The 27,968-nt window shown below is 45.7% G+C and overlaps 2 protein-coding genes across 7 annotated transcripts in view; one reads left to right on the plus strand and one right to left on the minus strand.

Moving 5' to 3' along the window:
- LOC118510496 overlaps positions 1 to 27,968 on the plus strand; it is a 109,692-nt gene that overhangs the window by 49,551 nt on the left and 32,173 nt on the right. Inside the window, exons 4-7 of the mRNA XM_036052390.1 lie at positions 7,792 to 7,978; positions 9,393 to 9,529; positions 16,218 to 16,343; positions 18,692 to 18,796. Coding sequence (XP_035908283.1) covers positions 7,792 to 7,978; positions 9,393 to 9,529; positions 16,218 to 16,343; positions 18,692 to 18,796 — 555 coding nt within the window. The remainder of the gene's footprint in view (positions 1 to 7,791; positions 7,979 to 9,392; positions 9,530 to 16,217; positions 16,344 to 18,691; positions 18,797 to 27,968) is intronic.
- Positions 48 to 27,963, minus strand: LOC118510497. 6 transcript variants are annotated; one of them, XM_036052394.1, is made up of 7 exons: positions 27,846 to 27,963; positions 27,684 to 27,775; positions 27,489 to 27,621; positions 27,345 to 27,418; positions 27,089 to 27,281; positions 17,785 to 17,897; positions 48 to 397 (listed from the first exon to the last, which is right to left on the minus strand). In XM_036052394.1, exons 1-6 carry the CDS (start codon positions 27,871 to 27,873, stop codon positions 17,818 to 17,820), a joined length of 600 nt encoding a protein of 199 aa, XP_035908287.1. In that variant the 5' UTR covers positions 27,874 to 27,963; the 3' UTR covers positions 48 to 397; positions 17,785 to 17,817. The 6 variants fall into 6 exon arrangements, with proteins under 6 accessions (XP_035908287.1, XP_035908286.1, XP_035908289.1 ...); XM_036052393.1 differs by lacking the exon at positions 48 to 397 and having other exon boundaries at positions 17,587 to 17,897; XM_036052396.1 differs by lacking the exons at positions 48 to 397; positions 17,785 to 17,897 and adding an exon at positions 21,608 to 21,770.

Consider the following 27,968-nt stretch of genomic DNA (forward strand, 5'->3'; position numbering starts at 1 on the left):
AGTCAGAAACTAATTCCATTTATTCATGTTTGATTGCGAATATGGAAATCAGGAACATTTTGCCATGATTGCAATTCCTACCATTCGGGCCGGACATTCGGCGTCTGTTTGTGGCCGTCCACCGTTCGTCCACCGTGTGTTTGTGTCTGTGTTGATTCTAATGCAAACTGCACACTTTTCTTTTATTCCCACTGATGATTATCTTCCGGCTTCCTGTGGCGTAATGTCGCTCTCTCTCTCTCCCTCCCTCTCTAGCTCTCTTTTGTGTGGTCCATTAGTTGTTGGGCATGAGATGAGAGCATCCTCGTCTTCCATCGTTGTCAGTTCATAATCCAAAATGGTGATTAAATGTAAAGTTCCTTTGTAACTCGGTTTCGGTTCTCGGTGAGGATGTTTACTGTTGGAGAAGATTTTTTGTGAGCACTTCTTAGTTGAAAATCATGAATACAAGCCTTGTTTGTATTGATGGTTTGTTATAATTGAATCATCATAACGAATCTTTAATTCTGGACGTATTATACAAATATCTCACAATATTAAAAGATATTATGCAATAAATTAGTTTCAATTTTTAAGTTTGGGTCGTCACACGGCAGTACCAAATAATACCAAATAATCTAGAATGACAATATTTTTAAACTATAAAATTCACAAGATCATCAAAAGAGACCTGGTTTTGTGAATTGAATAAGTGACAAGATTTCAACCCGACACTCTAAATGCATACTAACATCATCCCATTCTGTCAAACGATTCTTCGCTGTCGGTACTGTCAAATTCAAATTCAAATTCAAGTGTCTTGTAGAAAGTACAAACATTTAAAAATATTCTTCAAACAACAACATTCCTCTTCAATCTACCCCCATTCCGACCAATCAGTTGTGAAATTAAACTTTTTCCACCATTTCCTTTTACTAACAAAAAAAAAACCCCCACAAAGCAGCCCGCTATCTTAATCAACTGCCATGATGCTTCATGTCCGATGATTAACTGCTTATGCCCTACAGCTTTGTGCTTCCAACTTTCATTACCAGACGCATCGGCAAGCATGGCATCGCGGAACGGAAATTTGTTGCTGGAATGTTTTATTTCCCACCACCAGGCATGCCTGACGGGTGTGGGAAAACCGGGAGAAGGAAGTGTTGCTGAAAAAAAACCGGGCTTCACATTTCTAAAATTTCTTCATATCTCACCCATCTCCGGTATCCCACTGCCAGCCGGCGATGTGATTTCATTGTTGCGTAGCCATTTGTTGTTGCTCAGTACGCCCTATGAAATTCGTTTTCTTTTTTGCTGAGCTCCATTCGACACATCTCTATATAACTGCCCAACCAGCTGTGTCCCGGGCACACCGGATTTGATGGCGAGTTATGATGGTCTTTCCCGTTTTCTTTATGTCTAAATTCCGTTCCACTAGCGAAAAAGGGGGTGGGAAATAACCCTTTTCCTTGTGCTGTAAGAAGTGTGGCGTCGCTTGGAAGCTGGAGGATGTCGAGGAGTCGCTCATTCTTTTGGGAGGAGCTTGCCTGTACCAGTTGGCGAACCATTAAAGAGCAATGGTTGGTAGAGAAGCATTTGGGCGCTTTTGTGCTGCGCTGGTGCTCTTGCAGCAGAACGTGACAGTGGGAGTTTGGGCAAGGATCGTGCCAGCACGGTATGATGCGTTTCTGTGAACTGTAACTGTCTGAAGAAACGGACCACCCAAAGAAAAAACTGAACTTCTTCCTCCATGCTGCCCGAGAATGGTAAGTGAAAAAGCGCACGACCAACGTCGGTAATAAAACCGAAAGAAATGATACTTAAGTGCAATGTACTTTTATTATTATTGTTTTATCCCGAGCCACTCTATCTCCGGCCCGCTGGTTCAACAAGCTTCACCAGAATGTTGGCCGTATAGATTTCCTTCCATGCTTGCGCGTGTGCGATGGTCCGGTGGCTGGTGGCGAAGACTGTGCTGGGAAGAATAATGGACAACTTTCTTCTTCGGGCACGGTTCGTTTGGATGAAGTGGGCCAACGGCCGTGTACAACGCCCAGCGAGAATTATGTTGGGCGCTTTCGCCCTATTTCTGGGCCATCGTCCCTTCCCGTTCTACCAGAGAAAAACTATCCTCAGGGTTTGACTCCTTGGAACACTAAGGTCTATTGACCACTTACGGGATATTGAGTTCGACTCATTTTTGGGTAGGATTTCTCCGATAGGCTGCACAGTCCTTGGGGTTTATTGGCGAGAATCGTAAGAGCAAAACGAGACTCCCCACGACACTCGTTCGTCTGAAAGTTGTGGCTGGGCGCTCATTGTATCATTTATCGTGCAAATTAAATAAAAGCTAGCACACCGGACAATGAAGTCTTTCGGGGAACTCGTAGCGTGGTGGACGGTTCGTTTTTTTTTCTCTCGGACGGTCCAGCGTCTTCTCCAGAAACTTCAACCACCCAACAAAGCAATGCTGAAGGGATTAAGACGCTGACGCCATTCGGTCGCAGCAATCTGTCCCGCTCTGGCAAAGGAGCTTCTTCTCCGTGGGAACGAGTTTGTTCTTTTCCAGAACCGCTTGATCACCATCATCGTCCCTCGCGTAAGAGGGTCGTTGATTTTGCCCCGAAGTAAGGCACCCGGGTTCCCTAAAACTAACGGAACGATATTCTAACCGACCGACCGACCGCTCTGGTCTAACGAGCTTCTCGCTCACAGACAGACACGGGGGGGCCTTTTGAAGGAGTGTAGAAGCGTCATTGAGACACAATGTTGTGTGCAGTACTGGTTGTGGAGTGACTTCACCGAAAAGAGAAAAAAGAGCCCGGCAAACCTGTACTAGAGATTGGAAAGCTCGAACGGCTCGAAAACACACACGAGGAAAGCAACTTGGAACGTTCCCAAAACGCCTTATGCTGCGGTTTTCCACCGCAGGTATGCCTTCATCCTCGTTTTTCCAGTGATCCCTTTCGACCCTTCAGGCAGTGTGTTTTTTGGAGCGTCTGTTTATGTGCAAGTGTCTGCATTCAAAACACCTTCTCAATGGTGCGATGCAACCTCCGGCTCACCCAACGGTGAGACAGCCTGCCGAGGCTGGGGTTAAGTGGATCAAGCAGGGTGGGAAGGTAGTTTCACCCAAGGGAGCGCGAAAAATTATGTCTCAAACGTCGCCCGTCCGACCAGCGCTTCGAAACGCTTAACGAGCTCTCGGGTACGAGCCAAACCACGTGCTCTCATAATCCTCTTTCATACCTCCATTCCGTGTTCATCCGCTTCTTTTTCGCTGATGCTTTCGCCCGGAGGGAAGATACTCGGGCGAAGGAACATGCATATAAGGGTTGCGCCGGTGCTCTTTTCTCGTTAACTACCTTTTTATCTGCTGTGTGTCTTGGTGTTGCTTCTGCCCCTAGCCTGGCCCGGGATAACTTACCGAAGCTTTGTACGGAGCGAACGGCGAAATTAGGCGAAACCGCCTCAGTGCCATGGCAGTGAAAAGAGCATAATCGTGTTACCCCGTTCGATGCTAAGCGGAACAAATTGGTGGCGGTCCTTCGTTAGTGTGCTTTCGTTGTATAAGTTGAACAAAAAAGATGATACCGTACACCGTAGTAAATGAGCAAGATTTTTACGCACTTTTGTGGAAGAGTAATTGCTTGAGTGATTCAGAGAATTTGTACTTTTAAGTAAATTATAAAGTCCAATATAAACTACAAATTATATAAATAGTTTGAATAAATTTTGGATAGTTGTACGCTTAGTAGCGGATTAAGCCCTTTGGAGGCCTCTAACACGTCGAGTGCCTCTGACTTGGCCAGAAGCAAGGCTAATCGGTCTGACATTGTACGAGTTCTATAATTTTTCGAGGTCCTCTTAATAATCGAGGATTCTACGTCCGTACATCTTGCTTATACAAAAATACTCCTCAGACGATGGTATAAACGAAGAAAAAATAGCGTTTGAAAGCTAGGGCATCCAGGGAAAGCTTGACGTCGTTGTTAAAACCAATGATGACTCTTCATCCAAAACAGGGTTTTATCTTCACATATCAGTGTTTCTGCTTTAAAATCTATCCCAAGCAACGCTGAATTCAAAAATTATCGTATAGTAAGATAGTTCTCCAAGGATCTATCCCTTTTGATTATCACGTTTTACGACAGATAAGCTTGGTCAGAATTCAAAGGGATCCTATTACATTGTAGTGGTAATACGACGAACACTCGAAGATCAAAGCTGTTGGGCGTGATTTCTTAAAATTGAACTTGAGCTCCACCTTGCATTTAGAAAAAAAAGCTTCTTCTTCCTCATTGACACTGCTACCCCCGAAAGGCCTCGGCTTACCAAGCGTCAAGATGTTTACCATCTTTTATATTAAAGCTTAATACAAACGCAGTACCTCATGCTAGTGTTGAACAGCCTGTTCGCTCCAGTCTGTTCCGTTGAGTAACGCTAATTTATAATTAAATTAGTTGAATAAATTGCCTTGGCCAATACGCTCCTTAGACTACGACTACTCCCCAAAGGGTGTTAAGAAAATGGGTCACTTTTACATTCCACCATGGTTCTTCACAACTTTAAAACAAGGTTCAACCGAATGGGCTAATGAAAGCCCGTGAACGCGAGACGGAACGAGAGCCACATTTGCGATTCAGATGATTCGGTTTCGGTAAAGTTTTGTGCAGATTGAAACGAATAATGCAAAGTAAAAAAAAAAAAGCCCCCGGGTCAGCGTAGGAGTATTTGCAGGCTGGAGTACGCGCGTAATTTCTTAACTTTCGGCACAAAAACTTTTCCACCGACCAGACGCAGCCGGTGCGTACGTCTAACAGGCTGCACGGGCTTCAATATTGAACTCTTGGTTTTTTTTGTTGCCTTCCCGCGCATAAATAAATGTACGCGTGTATGTGATAGTGAGTTTATGTGAATTTTCATTACCTTCAAGCCGAGCCGTTAAACCGGCCGCGCAAAGTTTCTAATTGATTTTTTATGTAAATTACCGCTCAATATAGCAAAGCCTCTCGGCCTGGGCTCACAATTCATCAGAACTCAAGCTGTGTGTGTGGTACAGCTTCACTTGATCCGTTGCCAAGGATACATGGAAGCCGTATCAGAAGTCAATGTGCGAGTGTAAACCGCAATTAGAAGATCGACACCCGCCAGCCGGCCCCGAAGGCATTGTTGTTGTGGAAAAGCCACCCATCCCCTTCCTCACCATCCTTCGGTGACATAATTCGGTGCAAATGAAGGAACATTATCACCATCTACCTTCACCGAACAACGAGGAACTTCATGGCTGACGGCGAATGGAGCGGGAAAACTTTGTTCGAAAATGTTAACTCGCACAAGTCCTTCACCATTGTTGGTGGGAGAACTGCTGTAGAACCAGGAGCCTTAACAAAGGGAAGAAAGGGGGAACCGTTTGCCGAGCTGGATAAATCAAAGTTCGACTAAATTTTGGCCGGTGTATTGCGGAACAATTTGTTGACCAAACAAGCAACGAAACAATAAGTTGTGGTTCTCGTTTGTGTGTTTTCCCTTTTCCAAAATCCCGAGGGAGCAGCACAGCTCCCTCGGAGGTCACCAAAAAATTTACGAACAAACTTTGAAGGGTGTGTGTGTGTGTGTGTTTCGAAACAATGTTCCGTGCGCTTTTTTTGTTGCTGTGTGGTTGTGAATTCTAGGAACATGCGTACAGCAAGGAACAAAACCCATTTGAACTGAGAACCAACCAAAAAAATGGAGACTATTTCTTTGGACCTAATATTAAGCCCATAAAATTTCTTTTACACAATTTTTGTCCATTATCTATCCCATTGTCCTACGGCACGCAGGTAAACTGGAGGGAAACACTTTTGCAGGACAAACTTTTACCTCTTTATTACCTTCCCATCTCAAACATCCCACCCAGCACCCGGGTACTGTGGGCACCGTCCAGTTAGGGCGAAAAGGTGAGTTTTCGGCCAGTTTTTCTCCTGAAAAAAAAAACACTCAACCCAACACAGCTTCAAACAACTCTCTGGACAAACAGATATCTTTGGCGTTGTTATCACCGGGGACCCTTCGTGCCGGGCGAGAGGCTAATTGTGGGTGTAATATGAGTTTTACTACCATCATACGGCAATCATTGGGCCTTTTCGGTGAGCTGCCAGTATTCACCACAAGCGGTTTGGCTGAATGTCTTCACTATCAGCAACGCAGGTTGTGGACAACGGCCATCAAGGGTAAGGCGGTTTATTAAAATGTCCCAACCCCCTTTCCCCGGTAAAGCTGTACTTGCCGACATCATTAAATTGTGGACGAATTGGTTGTTGCTTAGAATTTTGCGAAAAACAATTTACTCCAAAGCATTGCCGTGGAACGAATTTCCCTCTCGAACCTGTACCGTGTGGATTCATTAAAAGTTATTGAAGAATAACACTCATACACAATAAACTGGTATGTGGAAAAAGGGAACACTAGTCGCTACTAGGAGTTGATTATTGCCGCTTTTCCCGTGCTACTGTCTAGTGTGAACACGTCGTACAAAACAAACCCACACACTACTCGCCGGCATTGCTTCTTTATTACGGCGCGTCACACTGTGGAGCCGGAACTTTTAATTAACCGGTCGTCGTCAGGGTACACCGAGCGGGACAACAAAACCCGCTCAAAGTTCGTCCCACCAACCCCCGTTGGCCACACAGTATCCTCAGTAAATCCTTAGCCGGAAATGGTGTGCGTTGCCGCATGTCCGACAACGGTTGCCGAACAGCAAGTGCATCGAGGTTTATAATGCTCGGGCGCAAGGGCTAATTTCAGGACAACACTCGCCGGTGACTTTGTGCATTTCCGGCACGGTGCATGGCTCACGAACCGCACGAAGCATCAACCAGAGTGACACCAGGTTCGCAAAGGGTTGCTACTAGAATCTCTGCCACCGCCCGCACTCTGCGCCGGCATTAATTTTGTGCATTATTTGACGGATTTATATTTTAATGAAAGCTTGTGTTTATTCAACTGGCGCCAAACGCACTTCATCGGCCCGCTCCGGTATCCCGCACTGCCTCACTGCCGGGAAGCATAATTATCACCATGTTGGTACACATTTCCGGGAACCAGGTTTTGCGTGCCCGGTGCACACATTTGTACTGGCTTGTGTGGTGCACAATCGCACCGAAAAGTAAAACTAAACAATCCGTGCCCGATGATGGCCACCCCGCCCCATACTTCAAATGCAAGAAGGGAGATGAATTTTCCTACCGCCTGGTGTTTTCCTTTTTTGTTTTGCTGCTAAAAAATTATCATTTTAGTGAGATAATTATAATCTATAATCAAATTTCAACTCACCAACACCACACCCGCCGTGTGCTGGCCTTTTGTTTGGGATCAAGGGTGCGTGCACGTAGACAGGTAAACATAATGCTTCCCCTCGCAACTATTCCTTCTTGCTGTGCCTCCTCGCTTGCCAAAAATGGAGCACTGGGAATGTTGTTACCTTATTTGATTATCTTCGACAAAATGGCCTTCTATTTGGTTGATGCAAACTGATGCATTCGGTGATGGTTGCCGTGCTCCCCTGCCAGCGCTTTCGTGCCTCGCACGAAAGAAATAATTGAACCCCCTCCCCATGGCCACCCAAATGGGGGTACAATAGAAGATCAACAAAGCGTGTGGTCTGTTTTTTTTTTTGTTGGCATCAATCAGTGCTTGTTGATTTAAGTGTTTTCTACGGTGGTTTCAGATTGTGCATTATATTGATTTAGCACCTTTTCCTCGCTCTTTAATTATTTATTTCAATTGATAAAACTTTTTCTCGCTTTTTATTCCCCCATTTCGCAGATGATAATGAAAGCAATACACTGCTCGCTGCTGGCAGCGCTGGCCCTGAAGCTGTTGGGTGTGTGCTACGGGTGCAAAATTTCCGAATACCCGTGCAAGGGTGGTGCCAGCTGTGTGCCGCTGGATAAATACTGTGATGGACGTGATGATTGCGGTGATGGCAATGATGAGCCGAAAATGTGTACAGGTGAGTTTTCCTTTCTTTTTCTCTTTTTTTTTTGTCTTGTCCCTTTTGGGAACGGTACAAACTATGCGTATTAGATATTGAATAATTTGGCCGGACGGTTCGTACTTAATTAAATAAATTGAATTTTAATTTAATCAATCCTAATCGGATTAGTTTGCTGAAAATGCCGTGCTGTGTTAAATTAAAGGGCCTAATTTGAGGGCTTTTTTGTGGAACACGCTTTCAGAAATAGGGTACTAGCATTCCGGAATAGTTCAATTATTATTTAAATTTACACACTCTGAGCAAAATGCTTTAATAAACAGCGCATCTACCAGAATGTGGAAGTTCCGCATGATATGACATACAAGTCATGTAATTTCAACAAAGTCCTGTTGTCTGTCGTAACAAGCTCACCGTTACAGACCAGGCACATGACACTGACATTCACTCGCCTTGTTTCTTTTGGAGCTTCACTTTTATTTTGTTCTTCTTTGGAAAAGTAACTCATATTTCCTTGACGGTACGGTTTGTGCTGAAGGAACGACAAAACGTGACAGCAGTTGATAGCACCAGCAGGAGATACTGTTTGTTTTTTTTTTGGCTATGGAAATTTGGAAAGCTTTTGAGGGTGATGATAAAAGTGGGCTCGAGCTGCATGTCCCTCGGAGATTAAAAGACGTCAGTACATTTCGTCATATTTTTGTAATGTACAATGCAGACGTATTTTTGTATGCTGGAGTTTTTGTTTTCCTTTTTTATCCCTAATGCAGTTTGGTTGAGTTGATGAAATATATTAAACATCGAAAATAAGATACATAGCTATCCATAGAAAAAGTGTTGCAAAAATCTTTTACTTGTTATTTGGACATTAAGATACGTTTCCCGTACCTAAATCAGTGTGAATAATGTTTTCGCTTGATTGGTTAAATAAATGCTCATTCCACATTATTTAATAAAACACTTTATTGAGCTCGTACAGCGCCGGGCATTAATTAATTTACGTCACGACTACAACTTTCACCACGTTGACTGCACTGTGTTTGTATCTCACACAAAACCCCGTACCATTTACCACCGGAAAACTAGCTCATTTCATTTAAAGAAATTGAATTTAATTTTGTTCTCCGTCGTGTCCGTTATTTTAACAACCACCACCAGGCGCCTCCATCGCTCGGTCCATCAGCCACCAGGCGTCTCCATCGATCACCAACTTTCGCCTCCATGGGCGCTTGGGTTGCCTTTGATAGGTTGCAGCTTTCACACACTTTCATTCTATCTCACACACGCTCTCTCTCTCTCTCTCTCTCCCCCCTTCTGCTTTCTCTTCCACTCATCGCGCAACATAATTTTCTTTACCGACCTTTTGCTCCGACCATTTACTTTTATTTAACCTGGTTTTCTAACGTCTCCCTTCCCATCTCTCTCTTTGCAGTGTGCAACCGGACGTACTACGGTGATATAGGGCGAACGTACACACTCACGGTACCGCCACCGCAGTGGAACCGGCTGCCATTTCTCTGCCATCTTACGTTTACCGCTTCCGGTCACGAACAGGGTGACATCGTGCAGGTAAGAAGGTTTCGTCCGCCGCCGCTGCAGAGGTGTTCGTGGTGGTTTTACGTTTGGATTTTATACCGCAAGACGCGCCGGGATGAGTTCATGGGTTCATCACTAATTCATCTACACGGGGTGCGGGATGAAATATTATTTTTACAATGGCACTTCTCGAATGGCAAATAGCCGTTGCAAGTGTTGCACTCGGTTAACCCGGTGAAAAATTTCGTTTCTTTGAGTGTTACTTACAAGAAGTCAATTCGACGCTACTTTTTGTGTCATATTTTAATTAAAAGAAAACATATTTCTTTTCAAACAAACCAAAGCTTGATAGCCCAAAGCCGAAAGGTCTTTCGCTTTATTCCATATAGCAAAAATCAAAGGCAATATTGCCTCACCGAACAAGACCTAAACGAACAGGAAATAGAACAAACGCTGATTTTTATAGCAGTTTGATCACTGTGTACTTCTTCCGCCATTTCATCAATTGAAACAGTACCTCTTAAACGACTGCCAAAAATCATCGACCGATAGTCGTTTCCATAATACACACACACACACAGCCTTACTCTGAAGTATTTGGAATGCTTTCCTGAAGTGCCTTCTGATGAGCATCGTATGATGTGCTCGATGATATCGATTCCCGTTCACCGACCCAACCGATAACTTCCCCCGAAAGGCCCGTGTTTCGGGCGGAAGGCACAAGCGTCGAATTCCAGTTCCGAAAACTAATATCGATTCGCCGAGCAGATCGAAAACATCGCCCGGAAGTCGTTTCGGTCGTGCTTTCATCCCAAGCGCAAGACAGCACAGCGACCCCCAGAGGTGGAGAAGTTCTTTTTCTCATTACACACGCGCTCACATCCTCGCAGCGCCGACTGATTTGTTTCAAGATCCTTTTCAGTGCCTGCCGTGCCTGTGCGTCTTGCGGGCGGAGGAGCACGAGATTTGCTCCAGCTTGCTTTCACTTCCGCTTTAACTAGTGCGCTCCACACTGCGGTCCCGTGCAGAGCGCTTGAGTGGGATGGGCAAGCTGTGAGCATTAAACAAACAGCAGATAAAAGCGATTTCGCTTTGTGTGTGAATCGTGCGATTTGCCATAATGAAGATTTTCAAAAACGCCTTCAGGAGCTGGTAGAAAGCTGGCGGTGGAGAGGAAATTGGGAACGGGCGGTAGGCAGGGAACAAACGGTGAGAGAAGATATCTTTTCAGCATTGCGGCAATGTGAATTCTAAATGCAGTTCGGCTTTGAAGCAGCACGGTTCGGGTCTTTCTAGCGCGAGTTTGATTTTGGAATGTGCTGACGCTGTGGTACAGCACCGGATTAGAGATACGATGCGAAGGATGGAACGCCGGATGTAAGACGGTTCTGGACGTTATGGAGAAAACACAGGCAGCACAGTGACGTTCGAGAGTAGACGTCGTTGATTTGTCCCTCCTCACTCTAGCTCTCTCTGTCTCTCTCTTTGTCTGTCTGTCGCTCGATGGCAATCAGTGTGGATTGCCCGCGGGTTTAGAGCACACCCTTTGGCATCGAAACCGGCCCGGAAAGCATCTTTGTCTTGGCGAACCCGGCACCCGTTTAGGTTAGGAACGTTTTTCCACCACTTTATCAACCACTCCAAGGAGTTGTCCAACGCCGGGACTCCGGATGCTACAATGTGCCCACAACTGGGAACTGAACAATTGAACGAATAAATTCGCTTGTTCTAGTGACGGTGCTGATGAGGTTGATGCTGAAGACTGATGAGCCAGGACCTTAATCCCTATCGCAGCACCCAGAACGCTCCGCTCAAAGTAGGAGCGAAAATGGGTGATAAACTTTGTGCCACCCACCTCCCACGCACCACCACAGCGGATGAATGATATGTAAATTTGGTTGATGAATAGGCCGGCATTTAAATTGCTAATCAATCGCAACGGTTTCCATCACCGACGGTTGCTGCTGGGTATGCGTAACGCACTTAATTAAATAACTGGCACAAATCATTCTACTCGCTTGGTGCGCATTATTATCACCAAAGGCCTTATACACATCGTTTGGTAGAGGTAGGAAGTGATCGGAACAATTGAACGTATAGCGAAGGTATAGCGAAGGAATGTCATTAACGAAGTCAGTCAGGAATTGGTGACCCAGAAGAATTCATCGCTCATCTTATTCTTCACATTTTCCATCGAATCATGCTTGTTTTATGTTAATGGTGTTAAAACATAATACATAGGATCAAAGAACAAACATGAAACCAATATTGAGACCTACTAAATACTGCTAAATGATAAGATTGTGGACTTTACACCAGGAGAACCATCTATTGTTTTCTTTCTAATTTAATCCGCTCGATGTTACGAAGTCAATTGGGAACGCCATTTTCGTAGTACTGATACCCAGGACAGGAGAAAGAAGTGTAAAACTAGTAAAAGATATTCAAACCTGATCGATGTTCAGCATCCACGTCCAATAAATAACTTCGAGGGCACGGAAAACTCTAGGAGTTCAAGGAAACTGGCTATCAAGTCTCACAGAGCCCTGAGACTTGAAAGCTTTGGAAGATCATAGAGCTCAGAAGAATAGAAGACCTATCTAGAGTTCTGAACTGTCAGGAGGAATAGGTCATGCATTGAATGAGGTGGGATCAATTTGAAATCCTATACCTATTAGCTGCCTTAACTGCCTGACAACACTTAATTGAGGCATCGTTTTCTTTTCTTTCTTTCTAAAACCAGTAAACTTCCTGTCTAATAAATTGTCCAAAGCCAGAGCTTATCAGAACCTGGATAATAACGAGTAACTTGATTCGTTGTTGAACAGCCGCAACCTGAGTTCTATCGCTAGCCTTTTAGTTTCTCAAGCAGGCGAGTTCCGAAGAGCAAAGGAGAATATTTATCGCCAAGAGGTTGTTGGCGAGAATAGTCCACTAATAAAACAAAACAACCGCTTAACCCGAGTTTATCACTCACATTTACATGGGAAGGCGGGGCAGTAACGGGAAAAAGATGTTTCCTTCATTTATCATAACAATGTCTCACCTTATCACATTTGACCCGTTCCCGCTGCTAAGGTAACATCAGCTAGTCGGTAGGACACACAACCTTCTACGATCATTTTTCTTCCCAACACGCCCAACAAACAGCACACGACCAAATAAAAACAGTGTCGCACAAGGTTTGTCCTGCTACCCAGCGTCTATTTATCTAAATTTAGCTAATTAGCTGACGAAACGCGTGCTCCACTCATTATCGTTAAGTATCTCTGTCACAGCCATTCGGAAATCCGCCCCGTTCGCACGTGAATGTGCTGCTGGTCGTGAGTATCTAACGACCGCACGAGGCAACAACCCGACCTAAGTCGTCCTAGCCCTCGTCCAGTGGTTGGCACGCAATGAGGAGTGATAAATATTTTCCTTGATTTTCCTTCTCCCAGCAATTTCGGGCAATCACCACCAATAAACACCGGCCAGTTCGGCAACAACATCACCAAGCACAGCCTCAGCGCCTTCCACCCAGGTTGACATTTGGTTGACGGTCGGTTTGGTGACGATTGTTTGTGCCCGAGATCCGTTACATCATCGAAGAAAACTATGCGCCAAAGGTCAGTCAAAGCCGGAGTGTCCCGGAGACACTTTGTGCCACTTTCGCTCATTAATCAGAGTCAGCAGTGGGTTCGGGTTGGTGAGCTTGAGGGTTCTGCGGGATATGTTAAGGAACCGGGAGGGTCGGTTGGGCTTAGTACCTTTGTGCTAAACACCCATTTTAACCCTGCTGACAGCGGGAACGTGACCCGCTGTGTAACAAACCGGTACCGGGTTGAGTGGTTTGGTGCAGGCACGCGAGCAAACACTTTCGTTTCTTGCGTTTAATTAATTACAGCTCAGTGGCGCAGTTTTTTTGAGGTCGTGTTTTTATCCCCGGCCGAAGAGGGATTTGATTGGAAGAAGAAGGTGACGTAAAGGTGCTAAACTGACCAAGGAGCGAGAAGCCTGAAGGGGGGTCTTAGAATTAGAACTCTCGAACAAGCGCCATGTTCCGGCCAGTTGGTGATTGTGTAACAGCTTCAAGGCCCGCAAAGCACAACGATGGCGCATTCGAAATGGTGACCAAGCCGTGCCCTAACCTCTCAGCGGGACCAACTTTTCACACCAAAGCAACAAAGCCCAGCGCTCGAAAGCTTTTGTTGGTTTTGGGCGTTGTAGAATTTGCCGACATTGCGCTGTGCGTTGTGCCTCGCATTGTCTGTTTGTCTTGTTTGTTTGGTGCGTTGTTGTTGGGCCGGGGCGGGGTGTGTTGTTATAAGCATAAGCCCCCTTTCGGAAAGAATACGAATATTCTTATTCATTCATCTCGAGTGTGTTTGCGTTATGTGGATCTAGCTTTTCTAGCGCCTCGCAACCAACAGCACCAAGGCAAACATTCCATCAAGATATAGACACCGTCGAGCGAGTCACTCGTTCCCGGCCCGGCGTGTTCCAAGAAAGCTACGAGCGTGCTCTGCTTAACGGGTTTTAATAATAGCGTCCTTTAGACCTACCCAGCAGGACAAAACAAAGGATGTTTCCCGAGCGGGACGGGAGCGAGCGAAACGACCAACAAAAAGCTCCCAAGTGTAAGCGGTGAAATAGAAAGTTCCCAGTCTGGTTTCGGTTTTATTACATCCACCTCTAATCAACTTTTCTTTTGTCTGTGTGTGTGTGTGTGAGTAGGTTCGCCCTATACAAAAAAAAGTCCTTCGAGCCTACCTTCCGTGTCCTTTAGGTGTGCGGTTCCAAGAACACGATCGTCTCGTAATAATCTTCCCACTATCTTCCACCCAGTCGGAAGGAGTCCCAGTTGGAGTGGAGCGTGGCCTTGTCATTGTTCCTGTGCCCCCATCCCACGGTTGCCTTGCCTCGTTGACCTGCTTTTTCTGTCTTTCCGGCCACACTGTGCAAAATCATCACTCGGCCATTGAGTGACGGCTGCGGCATAACCAAGGATCGGTATAAATTAGTTGCTCTGTTTTCTTCTCGTGGTTTTTTTTTGCTGCTGCGTTCGTTGCATTGGACAAGGAAGATTCTTCCTCATCTTAGCAGAGCTCCATGCTAGCTCTAAGAAGTTAATGATGATAGGACGCAGGAATGTCTGACAGTTTGGACGATCGAACCGCACGACCCACAGCAGCCCCCGCCCGGTGACGATGAGAGGAATTCCGCAAAGAAACGGATCCGGTTTTTGTTTCATGTGCTTGGCCGAGGCCTTTGTTTTTCCTCCCAAGTCTTTGTACCACGAGCGCACGGGTGAGTGTGCGTGTGCTGCAGAATGATGGGTCGTTTAGGCAGACCCAGTGCAGTTAGCAACGCTTAGCCCGTGCCTGCCCATTCTTCACCAGCTGACGCATTTCCTTCGGTTGACAGTTTTATTTCTTTCGGCCTTTCCCAAAGGAGGACTCGTTCCTCGGTTTTTGTTTGTTTCGTTGTGAATTTTGTGAAGAGCTTTTAGATCCTTTTTTTGCGCAGGATGTTTTGTCTCCTGGTGACAGTAGTAACTTTCTTTCATCATGGAGGGAAAAACGTAAGCTTATCACAAGATGGAAGGCCGGTTGATATGTTTTTTTTTTTTCTTACCGAGCGCCCGATGATGATGAACAGTGTTCTCACGCCTCTTCGGTCCTCAAGATTTTCAGATCCACCACCACCGGGAAAGGAAATAATGTGTGTCCTACAGACGGGACAAGCTTGGCAGATGCAAAGCAAAGCTGGGCTTGTATGGTTAGAAAGAAAATGGAGCTTTTTGTTTTATCAACTCTCCATCCAGCCCACTAAGCCATTGTAGAATGAGGCAAGAAGCAGCACACAGACACACATGGGGGCCGCTCACCTAATCACAATGTTGCCCTTTTGTATTGCGGGGTTGCGCTTAGAAGTCGGCGACAAAATGGTGCCGGTTGGTGCAGGTGTAGAAACAGAAATCCAATGAAAACAAAACGATCCTGCTGTTGGGACTTCACCCACTGACAGGGACGAGCTATTGACAGGTGCGGGTTTTCTAAAGGATATTCCTGAGCCTGTCTGTGTGTGTGTGTGTGTGCGTGTTTATTATTGCAAAAGCCCAAAGTCCAACAGCTCCGAACAACAGGCCAGGGCATTGATTGAAGATCCTTTTTTTTAAGGATACTGGTACGATGAAAAGATTACACGTTTCACCTTTCCTTTATACCAGTGCTGCTTGTCTTGGTGTGTGTGTTCTTGTATTTACGTATCGTCAAAGAAAGCTTTCATCAGCCGCTGGGTTAAGCTTTTTCGGGCCTCTTCTCGTACCCTTTGTTTTTTCTTCCCCGGGTGGGGAGTGGGCGAACACGATTGTTTCGGGCAGGGATGAATTGAACTGACATTCTTGTAAGTTGCTACTGACATTGAAGCTATATTATTCAACACATTTGCTGACGCTCCTTGTGCTCTGGTGAAATAATAACGACGCATCTTGTACGTGGCTGCTGCTTACACACACAATCACCCACAGGAAGAGGCTTTGTTTGTGTAACTTGTGTGTAACGTATGGGAATTTAAAACATCTGGAATAAAATGGGCTGTCTTCTAAGCCGGTGGGAGTCGAACTCATTTTGCATATTGTAATGAAATTTTTCGTTTACCCATTTTCGTTTCATAAAATGCAGAAAACAGGCTTTACTCCATGCTCTCTCTCTCTCTCTCTCTTCCTCCTTATTTACAGATCATTTTCGACAAATTTACGGTTGGAAGGTTCGACGAAGGACTCATCGATCCGGATATGGATTCGAGCGATGCAAGCCTTACGAGCGGAGGCGATCTGCCCGGATGTCCGGAAGGATTCATGCAGGTAAAGATTGAAAATTGTTTTGCAGCTTTTTTAAGTTTAATAGAAGGGTTTTCCCTTAAAATGTGTTTTATGGTCTAAATTTAATGGGATTGCATGGGAGGTTTCTTCCAGGAAAAAATTGGAATTGAGCATTTCTTACTAAGACTTCGCCGAACTATCAAGAATTGGCATCTTCAAAGGACTTTCAAGATATAAATGTAACAGTGAGATATCCTGAACTTCACTCAAGAGTTTGTGAGTGTGTGTCCGTATATCTTCCCCCTCCTTTGAACATAATTAAAGTTTAAAGTTGAGGCCATGTGCACACCCAGCATAGATTTAAGCTTATCATCAATTGATGCAAAGCCGTGTGTGTGTGCACAGTGTGCAGACCAGTAGATTATAACTTTGCCAACCCCGTAAGACATGTGGCTGACAACTCAATTAGCTTCATAAGTACTCCCTGCTAAACCAGTGTGCACTGGCCCCTTCGGCCTCGATGTTGCCGCTGCTGCGTATCGATGCCAAAACTGTAACGCACCGAACCAATGCAAACACACTTCAACCCGTTCTCGGATAGTGCTGCCAAACGGCACTGCACCAAAGTACATCCAGTCGCTCGAGCCGTGCCAGCCATTTGATTCGCTCAAAAGCTTCATCGCACAACTGACAAAACTTTACTCCATTTCGCCTGCTCTGTAACGTTTGCGCTTGTAACGCTTTCTACCAAACTGGACGAATGTTGCCAGCACGCGTCAGCGCTGCACTAACCCGTCGAGTCCGGGAACTGCCGGATCACTGCCGGAATGAATGGGAAAGTTTTACATGTTATTGCTTACATTCGTTTGTTCTGATCGGGGCGAGAGGAGCGAGGGCGATGGCGAGTCGTTCAGAGAATCTATCAGGAACCGGTTCTTAAGCTACTGATAAAAGCGAACTAGAGCCTTTGGCCTGCTCGCAGAAGCTTAACTTTGTGAAGTTTGTTTAGTCGGAAGCCAAAAATGGCCGAATGAGGCTGCACTAAACGAAGGGTTCTTCTCGCTTATCGTTCGGTTCACCGGCGTTCCTTGCTTCGCAAAGCGAGAGTCCTGCACCACCACCGTTGATCTCGTCCGAAATGGGTCAATTTGATAGCAACGCGTGTCTGCTAGCTTCCTGCTGTCTAGTGGAGATTGCTGCACGAACCAGTGCCAGTGAATGGGTCAAAAGCTGGGTTTTGATGTACTTGCAATTGGATTTCCACTCACAGGCAAACCACCCGAAATGGGATTGGTAAAACATGCAATAAAGTTTTATCTATTTTGCGAGCAATTCTCCAAATTATGGGGCTCGGTTGTTGAACGAATTGGTAGGGATTAGTGGTTCAGTCGGGAAGGGTCGATCCAGCGTGTGTGTGTGATTTTTTTTGCTAAAGCTATTGTGCAAATAAGATACAAAATAGAGTTAATGGAGTTTGCCTTACATGACCGCACGGTCAAGTGGTAACACTTGAGTCCTATGTACTCCGGCCGAACTTTTCGAGTGGATATCCATTTCCAGCAATTAGTTTCACACTCCTTTGACAGTTGGGTAGAACTGAAAGAGAGGAGAATATTAAAATAATTTTATAGCACTTTCAATTTTTATAGCACAGTTAGATTTTTATTGGAAGGACCTTAGGGAGAAAACAAATCAAGAAGCGACTTCGGTTTCTAAAGAGCATTTAATTTATAGGTTCAAAAACAAATTTATAGCAAAAGCTCCTTTTCCCCCCAAAAACGCCACATCAAAAGGTCAAAACGAATCCCATTTTGCTGCTCATTGTGTATGCATCGTTCCTAAATCATTGTGCTCCGGTCGGAATGCGTATGCGTTTCTCGGTACGGCTTGTCATTCAACAATCAAACTGCCAAACTCGCTCCACAACCAAAGTTAGGGTCCGTTCGTTTCAATTTATTTTTTTGCTTCTCATCAAAATGTTTGCTCTTATTCAAAGCTGCTGCTCCTCCTCAACAACAACTATAACGAATAAGAGAAAAAAAAACCTTTCCCCATTTTCGAGGGTTCCACGAAGGCAGATAAATTTCCCAAAACGCGTCCCCATGCATCAATCAATGTCCCGGCACGTTCGAACCCAAGTCCGTGGTAGCCGCTTGGTGTGCACCTTTCCCTTCTTCGTGTGCAGCAATTCAATAAAACATGATCAACCTTTAGCCTGTATTTTTTGTTCGCTTAAATGCTACACGTTCGAAGCGGGGTTGATTCGCAACTCTTTCCGAAAGCTTCCCCAAAGAAGAGTTGAACACGACAAAAAAAAAAAAACGACATCACACAAGCACCCGCATTAAACTGTTTGTATCTTTGTTCTTTTCTCTTCTCTGCTTCTTCAGCTCAGCGAATTGGGACGCCCATTCACCGGTGGATCCTGGTGCGGGAAGGCTTCCGGTCATCAGCTGTACTTCAGCGAAACATCTACGGTGACAGCATCTGTCAAGGTAATTTAAACTTCACTTTCAACGCTGGTGCACACACACACACAGACAATCGTGAGTTTTGGGGCCGTGTGTGTTCGTTTCTTGTGCCTGCAGTTTGAGACATTCCCGAAACTCCCTCGGCGAACCCTTCTATCATCGATGCCTTCGGTAGCGCGTTTGCCGGGATGGGGAGTTTTATTTTCATTTCCGGCTACACATTCGAACCCTGCCCTGCTACAACAACACACACACACACGTTTGCAGTAAAACTGCACAAAACCCCTTCGATGCAACGTGAATCGTCGACGGTACAGCCCGGTTCGACTCAACACAATCCCTGTCGGTTCCATTTCCGAAGGAAACGTTCCCGGAAAACCCAGTTTGGCACACTGCACCGAGCAAGCAAAAACAATTTCCCGAAACCCCCCGGTGAACCACTCCCGTACCGCCGAAAAATCCAAAGTCAAGTCAAGTGTGCCTGAGCCGCTATCCGCCCACCAGACTCCCGGACCGCTCGCGGCGCTTAGTGGAGGGGATGCGGGCTGCGCACGTCGTGGGGTTTAGTCGGTAAAAATCCGGCATGCGGCATCGATGGAGAAGCCGTATCTAAGAAGATTCCCCACGACGTAAAAGAACAAAAAAAAAAAAGACTCCCGGACCGTGTGTAACTACATCTCTCGTTGCCAGCCAAACTGCTCTTCGTGCTTGCACTGCAGCCGGCTGGCTGCCCTGTGCCTGCACCCGTACTTAATGTCGCGAATGTTTATTTATCAACCGACGAACAAACGGCGAACCGAAACGAACCATGACTTTCAGCGAGAGCATACAGAAGTCATCCTTCGATTGTACCGCACCGGCCCGGGGGTCGGGAAAGCTTGCGGTGGGCGTGACACCAGGTTTGGCGAGGACCTGTACGGGATTGCTGTTCTCGAAGTATCGCTTCTCCGAATTCGGTAAATCGTGTTGAAAAATGGCCACGTAGCGAAAGAAACCGGGGCCGCACACATTGATAACAGCGACCGCCAGGGTTCTTGCCGTGCGTTCCTTTGCCCGACGTGACACACACACACACACACCTTGGCGAGGGCAACCGGAGGCAGAAATGGCAGAAATACGGATCATGTGGGGTTCGTTCGTGTGTACGGTGTTCTTTTGGGGCATTATTTTTTTCAGCCCCCTTTTCGATTCCTCCCAGCCTGGGAGCCGGACGAATTTACTTCCAGCATGGTACTCGGGAGACTCGGGGATCTTGGGATCTGGGGAGTACCGAGTACCATCCGCGTGTACCGAGAGTCAGTCGGCCGCAACACGGACGTCAGTAGCAATCGAGTGGAAATATACATTTTCATTATCTTTCCATCCCATGCACGGGCAGGTGGTGGTTTGAAGGTGAATATCCCCCCACTCTCCAACAGGACCGGTGTGAGCAACGGTTGGGCCCAGAAAAACAAAGCCTGAACAGGAGGTTTGCTGTGCGATATCTCTCTCTCGCTATACCTCCGTTGGTCTCCGCGTGGGTCCATCGGGACGGATGAGCCGATCTCAATCATCTTTGCCGTCTTTGGAGAATCCGTACCAATCAGTGCGCGTACACACACACCCCGTATGATGGTACGGGGAGAAAGTGCTTCAAAAGCGTTTTTCCTTACCTGCGCCAGAGATAGCTTGGTGTGTTTTGACGGTAAGCAGAGCACTCTAAACATCCCTAAATGTTTCGTCTAAAGCACACCCTGGTACAGGAATTTGTGAGCGAAAATCGATCGCCTATCATATTAGAATCAATTTTTGAATCAATCGAGCACGCGAGCCAATCAAGGCTTCGGAGAATAGGAGTTCTAATTTCTTAAAGACGAATTGGGAAATGAATTATGATGCGTAACGTGGTGGATTAGCAGCTCGGAAGGTTCGGGATTTTGAGGCTCAAACATCAAAGCTGACAGTTGAAATTCGATGAGTACGGAGTTTTGGGGTATTTAAACATGGACGGTCTAATTTGAATTTTGAATTGAAGTACTTTTTACTTCAATTCTCTCTCTCTCTTCTTGGCCTCTAAGGTCTAAGGCTCTTTCTGGCTTACTAGACTTAATGAAACCAGGAAGTTGGATAGTCAGTCCTCACTCCGGGGGAACGATCCAGATGGGAATGGGATAGTTTGGTATAAGCTCGGGATATCCAAACATTACTAACCTAAAATTCATATAAGAGGGTTTCTACTTTCAATTCCCGAAAAAGCAAACTCGCTCAACAGAATAAATGCAAAACCTTCGCATGCTGCTGCTACATTGGAACATTGGAACATCCTGCCCTGTTTACTCCGTGTGTACAACTATACCCACACACAACTATAAACAACGAAAAAAAACCGAACCCTCCATTAACAATTCTGGTGGACAATTTTTCATCTTTCAGCACCGGCGCCAAATTATGCATCGGTTGCAAACCGATTGGCAGGATGAGAAATGTAGAGCGGAAGTTTATTGCTGTGCGATCGAACACGATCCAGGATCATCCCGGAGGTCCTGGGAGGGTGTGGAAGCAATCAGGAGGGAGGGTTAAAATGACACACACACAAAAAAGTATATAGATATGACCGAAAAGCAGAAACGGAGAGTAGCAACACAACAGCATACAGAAATAATCCATTCTGCACACCTTTGCTGAATTACCGATTCGTGCCGTACCGGATCCCCAAGGAGGTAGCCACATTTTTGCGCGCGCGAGAGGCAAAACGAACCCAGGGAAACACACGTTTGCAATTATTGTTCCGGGAATGAATTCCCCACACACCTTCCCCCAGCCCCCCAATCACATTCCCACTCATCCCTCGTCCTAGCAAAAAGAGGATATGCTCGATGTATTATTCGTTTTCGCAGGCACTCTGTAGAGCAGCGCGTGTGTGTGTGTGTGTGTGGCGGGGCCAAATATCAGCAACATATCACGGCCAGGGTTTGCTTTCACACGTCCCAATCCAAACCGAAACCGGGTGCCATTCATTCTGTAATGAGAGACAGAGAGTAGTGGCAGGAGAAGCAACAACACAATGCACAAAAAAAAGTCCAGGACAGCAAAAAGCGGTACCAGCTAATGGAGTCCCGGGTGAAGACTCCCGGGAGGAATTGCAACGAAATGAGCGTCAGCAAACGAAGAAGCACACACACACACGCTGGGAATGGAACGTGCACATAACTCACACCAGCAGGAAGCATTCGGGACGGGAATGTGAAGGGGCCGGCCCGTGCCAGAGAAACCGAAAAGGAAACATTTTCACTCTGCGGCGAGAAGAATTGCTGTCTGCGGTGATGTACTGCAATATTGTTTCACATTTCCCACCTTGTTCCGCGATTCCGGGTGAGGGAGGGAACCACCACGGGGAGGAAGGAATCCAGAATTCACAGGAAAATGTGTATGCATTTTCATCATTTCCTCCACACCCCGGGTTTTTTTTTTGCAGCACGAATCCGCCGCATGGGACTTGGAGCACTGGCGGTTTTTTATCTCTGTCTCTCTCTCTCTCTCTCATTCGAATACGAAAGAATGGCGCTTTGTACTGTATTTTCCGATGGAAAATTTATCAATAGGGAATAGAAAAAAAAACACAAGATGCATGTTTCACGGGTGCCCACCGCGCGGCACCGTCGGTATTGGTAGTTGGTAGAAGCAGCAGCAGCCATGGCATTTGCCCCGCGTCCATCCGATTCGTGGAAAATTGGTGATGCAGGCTTGATTCCGTTGCACAAATCTCGAAGGGGTTTGTACCGTGTTCCGAGCATGTACTTGCTTTCTTTTGCTGCACTGGTCGGGCGCCCGGGCAAGCGTAGTAATTTGCGTCAGCTACAGTGTGTGGAATACGAAATTGCTCGGGCTCGGAATCGCAACACCGTTTCACCATCCTTCCCGGAGGCGTTGGGGTTGGGGATTTTCCTGGAGAAAACGATTTACTGGTAGGGGGAAAGTTGCGAGGATCGGCGTTGTATTCATTGGCCACCAAGGAGGTGAAGGAGAAAGAAATCGAGGGAAACAAAATCGAATCGAGTCCGTGGCATGGTGGAGCGGTTTGAAATCAAATTCTGGTCATGAATATTAGCGATCGATGAGTTTTAGATTTTTTCGACTAGCTAAAACGAATTTAGAAAAGAGATTTATACCCAATAAATTGATCGCATATCACTACCGCGATAGTGGAAGATTTTATTATGTTTATAATGATAGACTTTAAAGGAAGTATTGGACAACGTTGCTTGTTACTTCCAACAAGTATTCTTCGCTGCAGTCTAGAATCCTAGTTTGCTGGAGAAATTATCCTGGAGATCGTTATACAGAATGAATCGTCCGGAGTCTTTCTGGTAGCAGTATAAATTCTGAGATCTTCATGTTAGTGGCATTTTCCATGTTCGCCTGTTCATTCGAGTGTCTAATGCCACAAGGACCTCTAAGTTCTCTCTTTTGCGAGTTTGAGGAAATCTTTTGGGAATGCGTCCAGTCCTCAAAAGACATTCAAGATGCGTTTAACGATGAATAAAGCGAGCCTCCAACTGCTCAAAAGGCCTCGGATAAGGGATCTTCTGCAAAGGACCTCGCCAGAAGGGCCAATCCTACAAAGAGTCTTCGTCGATCTTAAGGAGAAGAGCTCTGGCATGTCCTGTTCGGAGATTCAAATAAAAAAGATCTTTTCCAGTCTTACCCCAACCCAATCTCCAAAATCCTTGATCCACCAATAATCACAAGCAGATTTAAAGAATACTCATGACAGCAAGAGAAGCCTTCAAAATATCTCATCAACCTGCAACAGTATTTTTATATAATTTATCTTAACACTGCCTTCCCGTAAGTAACTAAAAAAATCCAATTCCTACCAACATAAAACTTCGCCATCGAAAATCCCAACCGCAATGGAGTTCAAATGTTGGACTTATGATCAGCCTTTGCCTGTGGCACCATGCATATGCTGTGGCTATGCTTATGGTGCTGTTTCCTACCACCTACCACCATCCTTATCGTTGTGTGTACGCTTGTTGTTTATGCTTGGGAAGGCTTTTTTTGGCTGTTGTTGTTGCTGTGTCCTTTCCAACCGGGAATGCGGCGATTTGTATTCTTAACCATTTGCCAGACGGTACTGCATTGTACGGTTGCGACGTTTTTTTTCTTCTTTCACTGCAAGAAGCTGGTTCTGCTGGTTTAATCTCATTCTTGCTGCTTCTGCTACTTCTGCTCGTTCTGCTGCTGCTTACTAATGTCTGCCAAAGGCAACACTATCTCCGAAAGCTCAGCTCCAACCCGATTTCCGAATGTTGCGTGTTCGCTCTTTCGGCAGAGTTCATCTGGTTTTGCTTTCCCCGATTCGGTCGCTTTTGCATCGCCGGAAGCAAGAACACGACCAGTTATGATGCCTGCATGCATTTTCTTTAGTCGGTAGGTTTCTTTTTTTTTTTTTCGCGTGACGCTTTATGTCTGTACCGTTTTTCTAACCATTGCTTATTGGATTTGCATTCGAATCGAACGAATCCAGGGCGGAAAGAATGAATATGTGGGGTGAAAGCCTTTTGCCAGCCTTCGCTTTTTTTTGTTTGCGGTCTGTTTCAGACAATTTTCCCATTTTCCAAACCTGTCCGAAACGAGCTGGCTGTTTTTTGTTGTTGTGGGCAGTCCCTTTTTGCCCAGGACGTACTGTTACTGTTCCGGCATAGATTTTCCAAACCACCAAACCACGCTACGTAGTCGGTCCGAACTATTTCCTTCGGTTTTTTTTTCTCTTTTGGTAGATGTTGCACAATTAACGCATTTTTCCATTCCTTTTCCTTCCATGCTGATTTTGCGTCAAATTCTCAGGTCGGTCTCGAGCAGGACCTCGTCGAACGGCTATTCTTTAGATCCGCTAGAGAAGGAAAAGGCATTCGTACTGCCGACACCGACATTCGTGGCGCAACGTGTCGATTGAAATGCAATTATAAGTGTTTCGATTACCAATCTACTGCTGCCGCACACGGTTTGCTATTAGGATTAGTTTTTCATCCGCTGCCAGTGCGCTAGACGAATTCTTATGCCACAATAACTGTCGAGACAAATTTGCATGCAATGCCTCCCATTAGAGCAGTCTGCATCCGCATCGAGACTGCTAATTGATAACACATGTGAGACGGGATAATTGGGGCAAGCTAGCTGGGGACGGACGTGGAAGTAGAAGCGTCGTTTTTTTTTTGTTGGCAGTAGATTGAAATTTGATTTGCAAAACAGCCAGAACCAGAAGACTGGAAAAACTTATCAAGAACAAACGACCAACAGGAATGGTCAATTAGACAGCTCCATTACAAGAACTCACGGCCGAAAGTCTCAAAGAATGTTTTCAAGAAAAAAAAACTTCCTTGTCAATTATTTTCTCTCGGTGCGCTTCGATGCCTGTAATACTCAGCAAAGGAAAACACTAATTGACGGTACTTTTCGTCTTGAATTTACCAAGGAGTTGGTTTCTTCGCTTGCAAACTACAACCCATCCGCCGGTGCAACATTGTAGCATCGGATTTCATTTGAACTCGGCAAGAAAATGGAGACAACAGTCGAACGTAAACTTCCATCGAAAGTCGGTTTTCGAATTTCGACGGCGTAGGAGCGGGGACCTAGGCCGAGCCTCAAGAAAACACAGGAAACTTGCCCGTTTGCTACATGGCAATACAAAGACAGCAGCAGCAGCAGCAGTAGCCGGGAGACTAAGAGCAACAGAGCAAGTCATTAAACTAACGGAGTATCATTCCAGCAGCCGCTTACCGGAGAAAAACTAATTAACAACTTTTATACCTTTACCCCGATGGCTCCGGGCCCCCGTGGGCCCCCGACTGCAACTTGTCCTCCTGCGCTAAAGCTTCCACCACGATGCAACGCTTGGCATGCAGTGTCTTCCAAGAATTCACTGTACACCAGTGTGGCAACAAATACGATACATTTCCGCAAAAGTGCATTAAATCTCGGCGCTATCAAATCATACTTCAACTTCCAAACGGTGAGCGCTTAGAAGTTGGAGTGAGCGAAAGTTCAAAGAACTCACTCACCCGGAACGGCAATCAAAAGTTTGCCAAACATACCGAACCGCAGCCCTTTGCACGCGCTCACGAATGTGTAAATCCTTTTTCGAGAGCTTGGAAACAAATTTTGAACTTGGCTACGGTTATTGCAACCGTGGACGGAATATCTTTGCATTTACTTCATTTGATCTTCAACTACTGAACGTACCGAGCTGACGCTTTATTGGGCTTTCAGATATCTTGCTCCAGAAGTAATTCATGTAATTCATTTCAATTGAAATAAAAATGTGGTTTTTTCTTGTTTTGGTGTTAAAAAGGACAAAAATAGAACGAAAAGTACTGAGTGCACATGTCATAATTCGTAGTAAAAAACCTTTCAAAAGTTAGTAATTCATAGGGCTGATACTGCAAGGTAGTACTGAATTGATGAATTTCCAGCAACAAATTATAGTCCAATTCATAGCGAATGTAGCGATTTCTGGTATCGCTCGCAATGCGTGGATAGCCAGCGACCAGCGTATCCTGCGCCCCAACATACACCATGTTGTATGTATTCAGACTGTTGAGCAGCACCGGCAGTATTTCGAACGGACCGATCGCACGCGCAATGTAGGCGAACGTGTTGATCGTTGCACGCCGTACCGATTTACTGTGAGACTTCAACACGTCCAACAGATCGGCATCCTCTCGCTGGCTGACACGCATTCCAGTGCAAGCTGCGCAATCAATCCCACCAGACTGGTAAAGTTTTCCTGTACCTTCTCGTGGCGATTCTTGAGGATGGGCAGCAGATGTAGCAGTAGCTGCTTTAATGGTGATGTCAGCTGTCGAACGTCCATCAGGTTCAAGATTGTCTGCAGTGCGCACAGTATCGATCCGAGTACCTCCGGACACTCCTCACCAAGCCATTCGCATAGTGCACGTGCATGCTGGTTCAGCAGCTGCAGCTCGTTGCACTGCTTTATTACTGCAGCAATGCAAGTGATGAGATTGGCTGATTGAAGGCGTGCGTTGTCTGACTTGCTGTTCAAACGCCACAGGATGATACCGGAAGTTTGCGGTAGATACGGCCTGAAGCGTTACCCAACTGAGTTCCCAACCGATCATCCTGAAACTTGAGCTTAGCAGGCTCTGTCTCCATTGAAAAGCTGATTTGTGTATTGGTATCGCAGGATGTAGTCGGCTGTCGATGGAGTAGTGCCCACATCGAGTTGTAATCCGCCATCCGTACGTTGTCATGCATCCCGAAAGATTGTAGTTATCTGTCTCAAATTCTGACTATTACTGTAGGTTAACATACCTCGAGTAGCTTGAAGAGTAGCGTCCTCACTGGCCGGAGGCACATCCCATCGCGTACAACGCTTTTTGGTGGGTGGTTCGTTCTCGGTTTCCGGTGATACGTCCCACCGACTATACCGGGTAGGCTTTTCGATGGACAGGTTGAGTGGAACAGGACTCAATGGTTCTTCCCATTGATGCAAGATATACGTTTCCTAACAACATTCAAAACAAAAGCTGTACAAAACCAATACAAAAACAATATACCCCTAACATACCTCGATACCTTCCAGTTCTATTTCGTGCATAACAGTAATAATTGGGGCTGCCTTAGTTTCCCCTGTTTTTCCTCCTGTAATGGATTAAAAGCCTTTGAAAGAATTCCACTTCAAATGATAATTGCGTGGGAAAAATGGACGTACCATCAGCATTCGGATCACTCCATTCCGGAGTAAGGAGGAAGTATCTCCATGTACATCGATTACGAGCTGGCTCTTGAGTTCGCATCCTTGCTGGGTCGAGATACTCCACGAACGCAGCAAACCCTTTGTCATCCTGTAAATCCGTAAGATTGTTCTGTGCAGTATCTTTTCAAAATCTTTGTTCCACCCATTCACCTGTGACTGTGTTGGTGTGATATCATGATCAAATTTTTCCGCCTTTATTTCGTCAATAGCTGGAAGTTCGTCATGTTCCTGCTTGACTTTCACTGTAAAAACCAGTGAAATTCAATTGTTTGGAGCGAATTAAAACACAGTTCCTCGCCGTCCTCAACTTACCTGAATAGTTGCTGGAAATGTTTTCCATTTTTATGCCTATTTTATTACATTTCACGGAATACTAACTACCATCGCAGCCCCACGACCGATGAAAATATTCTCGGACGAAATGTATACAAAGCC

The sequence above is a fragment of the Anopheles stephensi genome, chromosome 3, assembly GCF_013141755.1.
Source record: "Anopheles stephensi strain Indian chromosome 3, UCI_ANSTEP_V1.0, whole genome shotgun sequence".
Lineage (NCBI taxonomy): Eukaryota > Metazoa > Arthropoda > Insecta > Diptera > Culicidae > Anopheles > Anopheles stephensi.